Source organism: Lygodium microphyllum, chromosome 1 (assembly GCF_053477565.2).
Source record: "Lygodium microphyllum isolate KBCC chromosome 1, Lygodium_microphyllum_v1.1.10, whole genome shotgun sequence".
NCBI classification, from domain to species: Eukaryota; Viridiplantae; Streptophyta; class Polypodiopsida; order Schizaeales; family Lygodiaceae; genus Lygodium; species Lygodium microphyllum.
Genome location: NC_141135.1, coordinates 117,027,528 through 117,035,673, shown reverse-complemented (window position 1 = coordinate 117,035,673; position 8,146 = coordinate 117,027,528). Strand labels below are relative to the sequence as shown.

The 8,146-nt window shown below is 38.7% G+C and overlaps 1 protein-coding gene across 1 annotated transcript; it reads right to left on the bottom strand.

Annotated features, from left to right (window-relative positions):
* Nucleotides 1-7,021: 7,021 nt before the first annotated feature.
* On the bottom strand, nt 7,022-7,782 carry LOC148041586 (jacalin-related lectin 10-like). Its single transcript, XM_087688520.1, has 2 exons — nt 7,499-7,782; nt 7,022-7,361 (listed from the first exon to the last, which is right to left on the bottom strand). Exons 1-2 carry the CDS (start codon nt 7,682-7,684, stop codon nt 7,107-7,109), a joined length of 441 nt encoding a protein of 146 aa, XP_087544646.1. The 5' UTR covers nt 7,685-7,782; the 3' UTR covers nt 7,022-7,106.
* Between the last annotated feature and the right edge of the window lie 364 nt (nt 7,783-8,146).

Sequence of the window (8,146 nt, the reverse complement as noted above, 5' to 3'; positions counted from 1 at the left end):
TACCCAAAGGCTTTGGAGCAAGGTCCCATCTTTCAGCCACACTCAAGTGGGAGGCAACTTCTCCTTCCTTCAACACATATCTTGGTCATAGAACAAAATGCATGATGTGTTGAAGCCAACACATAAGGAAAAGGAGAGAGATTTTCTCAACTATTAGCATCCCACACAATGACATAGACTATCATGTAGAAGGCTTATAACAAGATTGATGAGCCAAGAGGTGCAAGTGAACCTGCCTCCAAAAGGGCATATGGATAGAGTGGAATAAGGCTAGAACCACCCTCAATGGAATTTGACAATAGCAACAATGAGGAAGAAGACAATAGTAGGGAGCACTGCCATACTGCTATGACAAGTCATCAAGGACAATGCCATGGATTGTATCTTGAAAGGTCAAAGGAATGTTATATGTGATCACCAAAGTGTTTAGGGGTGAGGGAAGTTTACCATCCCCAAACCCCAAATAGGGAAATAAAAAAACAAAGACTCATGCAAGAGAGAGAATATGAAGAGACTCTTTGCTAATTGGCCATCCGTACCTCAAAGGACACTCGAGTAAGGCGGGCATGCATGCCATTCAACTCCTACTTGTGCTTCGTCTCGGCACTATGGAGGGCATGAATTTGGTGCAATCACTTGATGGAGAGGGCCTTGAATTTTATCAATTAAGCCTGAAGCTGAGCATTAGTGGCTAATTTCATTATGTCATGGGTGGGAGCAGAGGTGTTTTTAAACAACAAGTCATCAATGTTAGGATCTCCACCTCCTTGACCCTAGCTTGGATCATTAGATTTATCCCCAAATCCTAATGATTGGGGGGATCTATCCCCCTTGATCAGAGTGTGGCTTGTGCTTGATCGTGAGCTTGGGATAGAGGTGAGCACTCTGATGGTGCTTGGTGGAGGGCGAGAGTCTTGATTGAATCCAAGACCGCCAGCCAAGGGATATCAACTTTCTTCATCTCCCAAGCTACTGTGACTCACTATTCCTCTGGGATGTTCCACCAAACAATATCAAATTCTACCTTTGACTCTTGATTTAAGTATAGACAACCTACTGTAGGACTTGAATCCACATCTTTTCCTCAGTGTTTTGGTGTTCCTACACTTGGAAATGAAGTATCAAAGATTCAACTAACACAAGAGATAAATAATCTAAGGTTTTCATAAAGATGGAGAACAGTCATCATACATGATGGTATTCCAAAAGGTTGATATGGTGAGTATCTCAAAAAATAAGAAGAAGAAATGCATCAATAGCCAATGAAAGCCAAAGCTTTTGAGGTGGATGAGATCATAGATAGAATAAAGATAAGAAATAGTTTGGGAGGAAGGAACTTAGAAAAGTCCACCGGCTCATCTAGTTTGTCATGACATAGATGGGAGTTTGGAGCAAGATTTTGTCATGGCAGCCTAGTGTTCATGTTTTAGCTTCTTCCAGTGGGTCAATCCACTCCCGCTCGTAGTTTTACTAGATTTCCTTAATGATCTCTAAGAGGCAAGTGGGGTATCCAAATTCTTCTCTCTAGCCACTTAAGCTTGGAGAAACATATTCTCTCCTACTTCTGGGTTTTACTCTCATGCATCATTGACAAAGGTGAGGTGGGCATTTTGACATGCTTTCAACCATTGCCAATGGTCGTGGAGGGTGGCATCTCTCTAGTAAACTGCTCGAAGAGGGTAGTGCTCACCTTTTTTAGGGGGTTAACGTGCATGGAGAGCTCCTACCACTAGTGCTACTACCAATTGAAGAACCAATTGATGAATTTCAATGTCTAGAGAGCCATTTCCTAGTTGAACTCTTAGAGGAGGACGATCAAGGGTGTAGGCCCGATATTGGGGAGGGGCTATGGGTAGTTATAAGGGTGGTGCTATGGCCTATGGGATATTCCAATAAATTTCATGGCACACAAGTACCAAATTCTTAGGATTTCACAAATTAAGCTCATTGGGTCTTTCCATTACTATGACACCTACTTAACAAATGACTTTTCAATACCTCATTAGATAAAACTCCCAAAACAAGCTCATCACTATTTTTAATGTAGAAATAAAATTTAAAATGAATTGATATATTTTGTTTTGAATAGAACATTATATATATATATATATATATAGTACCCTTCAATGTGTATAAAATATGTAGAAACTTAATTGTTAGAATCATTTTTTGGAACTCATGTGATATACTTAGATATTTATGAGATGCCCTTGCAAAGTATTATAAATATCCTTTGAATGCATGAGATGTGGATGGCTTCTTATATGTGCACCCCGCAAAGGAAGGTATTGAGAAAAGGGGATAGAGGTGCTTGAGAATCAGAGTGAGAGGAAGGGAAGAGATAGAGACAAGAAAACCATATAGACTAGGAGCACTACCATTCTTTAATTCTTATTTCACATAAAAAGAATGGACCCCTAAGGCCACTCACTCTCCTAATACAAAATAACTTCAGTAATGGTCATAGGCATGTACACTCAATGCAAAATAGCTTACAGAATGGTTTCAAAGTAGATGGTCATTGGACCAATGAGATTGGTGCATGTCTATCTATATGGATGAATACTTGTATATTACGCATATGCACACATATACACATACACATACAAATAATCATAGGGTTTCTTTATATTGCAATATACCAAGAAAAGAAAAAACAATAATGGCATGCATACTAGAAGGAATAGGTATTAAATGGCATGATCATAAGCAACCAAAATTTGTATTGCTACATCCCATGATGGTTATGAAAAGTACATAAAAAGTAATAATATTGATAAAATTTACTATAGCTAGGTGAATATATATACAAAACTATAACCACTATAATATATGAGGGGTATTGTGATGCAAAATTCGAGCACAATTTACATACAATTTCATGTCATGGGTAAATATGTCTAAGTATCGATGAATCTATTGGAATGTGCATCAATACATAGCCCTCTATATAGTAAAGTGCATATTGATGCTATTTAGAAAAACTATTGATAGATATCAATGCTTTTATTGATGCATGTTTTGACATTAGTTAAAAATATCTAAACTTGAAACTTATCCTACCTTGCTCATTCTTATTGGTGACATCGAGCTCGAGAGATAAGTACTTCACTCACTTTCATTTCTTCTTCTTTCTTATTTTATGATTTTCTATTACTTATCGGCAATATCATTATGCAATGTAGCTATGTTAAAATTGTTTTCTTTCCAATTTTTGCAAGTATTAATGCATGTGTTCTTACACACACACACATAATGTGTGTGTGTGTGTGTGTGTGTGTGTGTGTGTGTGTGTGTGAACTACTATTAAATCTTAGGTGTAATATAACTATCTCACATAGTAATATTCATATTGACTTATCCTTTTTTAGGGTAAAATGAAGATTAATTAATTTTAATTAGTCCTTGATGATTGCATGCACTTAGAAAAAGCATAAAAATTTGGAATGTTGACTATCATATAAACCTCAACAAATTAATCATAGGACAATTATAAGTCAAGTAGTTCTATGTCTCCTTGTCTACGCTATATTATATTTGATTGATTAGAGTAATAATATTAGCTCATGCTTGTAAATCAATCAAGTCAAACTCTAAAATTGATCCTATTAAGACGAAATTGAATATGTCAAATGATTTCTAATAACAATTAGAATATATAAGATTCAATACAATTAAGCATAATTAAAACATACATTATTGAATATACCTAATGACTTATGAACTAATGAATGAACAAATATGTATGGAGTAGAAAATTAATAACAATATTATGAATGTAGACTAGTAAGTCAGTAATACTAAAACCATATTCTAGTTAGGGTTTAATATGTTATTTATTAGGATTAAGGTATTTTTAATTATGAGGTGCTTACATATGTACATGGAGGCCTATGTGATAGTGTATATTATCATTGGTACAATTCTCATCTGTGCCAACTTGTAATGCTTTGTAAGCAAGTTCATATAAGGAGCTATCAAGAGAATCTAGGACCTACAAGGTCTTCTTATAAAATCACAAAAAACATGTACATCTTCATGAGGGGATTCTCATGTTCCACAATAGTCGACTCTTCCTATAGTATGACCTTCATAGGTGCTAGCAAGGCACATGCAACATTTGGCATTATGTATATGCATACGAGCAATAATATAATTTTATGTATGTATCTTGCCAATATATATTAGTACAAATGGAATTACATAGAGAATATGTTATCAAATCACATTGTGCATTATGTATATTTGCAAAAAAAAGTGGTACATCTCTGACAAGATAACAAATGTGGAAAATGGGGATAGATCCTCATATATGTTTGTTATAGATAGTATAATTTTCTATACTTGTCAATATATGCATCAATGTAAGCATGAATATACCTTGGCATACTTTCCAATGCTTATTTCCATGCCTATACCATCAAATATATTAAGGTACTCTCTCCAATAGATAAATAAATAAACATTTTGATCATCAGACTTGACATTTTAATCCCTTTTTACATGTAATTCCATTTTTGAGTTTTCACTTATGTATCCCTCATATGTCGTAGTGAATGCATTCTTTCTATAGATGTAGATTATATAAACATTTTTAAGGTCACCTGTATATCTGTGTTTATAGGTGGATTTATACACGTGCATCTCATTTGTATTTTAACCCCAGTTATATGCATAAACATGTTCTAGACTTTATTTGCACATCTAAGCACCTACACATTGGACATAATTATACATAGATATCCATGAATACATGTAGAAATATGCTCATAAATAGACTTGATTTTCTTAGCGTATAAAATTCATTGATTTACTTCAACATACTATTTCCTTGTACTTTAAAATGATACTAGTTTTAAGGAATAATAATATAAGGAATACAATGGGTAGTCTTAGGCTTTAATGGTAGGTCTCAAACAAATGCCCTAGAAATGCTCCTCGCGAGCTATAGCAACTTTTGTATTATAGAATAGGGAAGCATAGACTTCTCTAGTTGGATGGGAGGCAAATCTAAATTGGAATAGTGCACAAAGACCTAAAGTTGGAAAAGTTCTCTTAAGTGGACCCTAGGAGCTCGAAACATGGTACAAGGAAGTACTATTGAGTAGCACACCCTTCCTACCATCTCCATCACCCAATATCTAGGCATTTTATTTATGGCAAATATCAGGTGAGCTATAAAGCAGGGTTGAAACGCATGCATGCAACGAATGTTGGCTACAAGCTAACAAATCAAGTGGCATAGTGAGAAATTGAGGTTACTTTAAGAACTAATCTACCGCCTAAAAGCTCAAGAGGGTACCCTGGTGCTCCCTAATTTGAACTCCATGATATAATGTAGGAATGCCCTCGATTCTTTCCACAAAAATATATGCACTTTACACAGGATGGGTCCCTCCAATATTCTAACAGATAGTAGCATTTTAGAGGGTTTCAATGCACTATAGGATGTAAATCTCACCTTTATTAGGTAGACAAAAGGAATCAAAAACTAGGTATAATATATAGGGATGAGGGGATGATGTGCATTGCTATTTGCTCAATTAAAATCCTATTATGCAAAGGCCACATCATGGAACATGCCTATGAGTGGTGGTATAGTATGCATTACCCTATAGTGCACATTACAAGTCATAACACATTTATTCAAAGGCCTTGTTAGCCAAAGGAGGCAGTAATCAATTGTTGCAAATCAAATGTGATGAATAAATTTCAAGATACACGTAGGGTGGGTCATGCAAAATCCTTAATCTAACACACGATCTCGAGGGTGTGGCTCAAAAATATGTAAGCACATCATGCGGGCTCAAAAGAAGGTATTGACTATACACTATTTTTATAAAATTTTACGTACAAAAGGGTGCCATATAGAGGGCCAATTTATTGATTGACTAAAAAAGGGTGTGTTTTATTTCAAGAAAATTCATAGATGAGTGTATTATTAAAAAGACCTTGAATGCATGTGATATAGAGGGTTTACATATACTGAACCCCCGTAACACAAAATAATATCTAATTTATAGGCTACATACAGAAGGTACATAACTATATCGCTACTTGTGGAAACACAGTGAGGTATTGCCAATAATATTCTCAATGTGAAAAGATTGAAAAAATGATTGACTTTGGATCTTGAATTGATGTGGGGTTTCTTCTAGAGAAGACATGGTGTATCTTCTGGGATGTACAACCCTCATTTTGAAGAACATTTGATCTTTCTTGATTGGCATGTTGCTTTTAGAAAATTTAAGGATAGCCATTGATTATAGTTGACACCATTCGAATTTGTGATGTGCTTGATGAGCCAATTCCTCTAAAGAAGAGGAAGAAGAAGACATTTGATTTTGCATTTGTAAATCACTAGTTTGATAGACTTGCAAAACTTTTAGGATTAGGAGACCACATGATCTCTTTTAAGGGTTCTCAATACTTCTTCATGTGTATATGTGTGTGCATGCGTGGGTGTGCATCGATGCGAATGAGAGCATGAGTGAGAGAAAGCAAGCTGAAGTATATGTGATCTTTGGGTTCCATTCTAAGGGCCCCAGCACACCCAGGGGCAATGGGACGAACGGGGCTTTTGGGATCCTAGTATCACATAGGGGTCGCACCATGTCCCAGCTATATACTAGTCATGAGAAATGACAAAATCAGTCCCACGTTTTCTATGAGAAGTGCACTGTCTGGTTGCTAATCCGTGTAAACATGTCATCCCCCAATGAAATGCGATAACCCTAGTAACCCAGTGTTAGCACTCAGTTTTTGGCAAGTGTAAGTGGTAGGAAGAGAGGGGTAAGGAACCCCCCACTCCCACTAATTGCAACCCTATGAGGAGTGGGGGCAAAGGGGGGGGGGGGGGGGGGGGTTCCTGCTCCCCGCACTGGCCTTGGGCGTGACCGGTCTCTAATTCCTCCAGAAGTTTCTAGTACGCTGAACCGTGAAAAGACAACCGTCGTGGTCTACCCGTTGCGGTGGCTCAAACATTGAGGATTTCTGAACGAAGAAATTCCAAATTGGCATTCACAAGACGACAACGGAAGTTATTTATTCATGCATGCCTCAACCAGGGCATAGTTATACAAAGAGGCGGGCCGGCTTCTTATAAATTAGTTGAAGCGGGGATCGGAGATGTAGAAGCCCAGGCTATCAATATGGGTACCCTGACGGCCGAAGAAGCCAAGGATTTGTGGGCGAACAACGTGACCGTTCATGCCAGAGGGTTTCAGTTGAGGCGCTTGTGCGGAGGAGACGCCCATCGCTAGCACTCCCTTGTAGTTGGAGTCGGGATGGAAGATGTTCTTGTTCTCACCCACGGTCAGAGAGATGTCAGCGGCTGCGACCCCATTGGAGCCAAAGTCGACCTACAATATCCAAAGCCGTCCACGTCCACGTCGTCAGTGAAAGAACGTATAGTCGATGTACTACTACGCACTATTAACGTATAGCAATATCAAAGCAATGCGCCACGACTTGGCTAGTAATTTTACGACGTACATACCTCCACGACGGTACCGTTGGCACTGCCGTGCAACACGGTGGTGCCGTTGCCGTACACGACTCGAAAGCCATTGAGATTGTTGGACGCGTAGTAGATGGTGAGGTTGCACACCCCACCGTTGCTCCAACCGTCGTCGAAGGGGCTACCGCCCGCGAAGCCCCCCCACGGCCCAACTATGGCTGCCATAGACAATATTGCTGTATTGAAGGTATAAAGGGCGCTGTTTGTGCGTAAGCCTGTGTTTTTTGCGTGTGCTACCTCTGGCGCCGGGCCTGCGCTCACCATTTATAGGTGTCGCTCCCACCGGTACTACGTCTCCGAGGGTGAAAAGCTCTCCAGAGTTTTTAGAAACCTCCTCTCTCTCTCTCTCTCTCTCTCTCTCTCTCTCTCTCTCTCTCTCTCTGTGTCTCGGGTCCCCCGAAGCATCCGTCGAATAAACACGTCTCGCGACGTGCTCTCGTGTGCCTTATTGTAAGCCCGACACCTCAGCGTGCCTGTCTGCTCCTCGATAACACAAAAACGTGTCCATCGGGAACGGGCCTTAGGACATGACGGAGCCTTGACTCTTTTTTAGGGTTGGAGAGCCCTTCTAAGGCGTTTTGACCTTCAAGAGAAGGCAAATATTTTTAAAACCTTGTTATCCAAGGG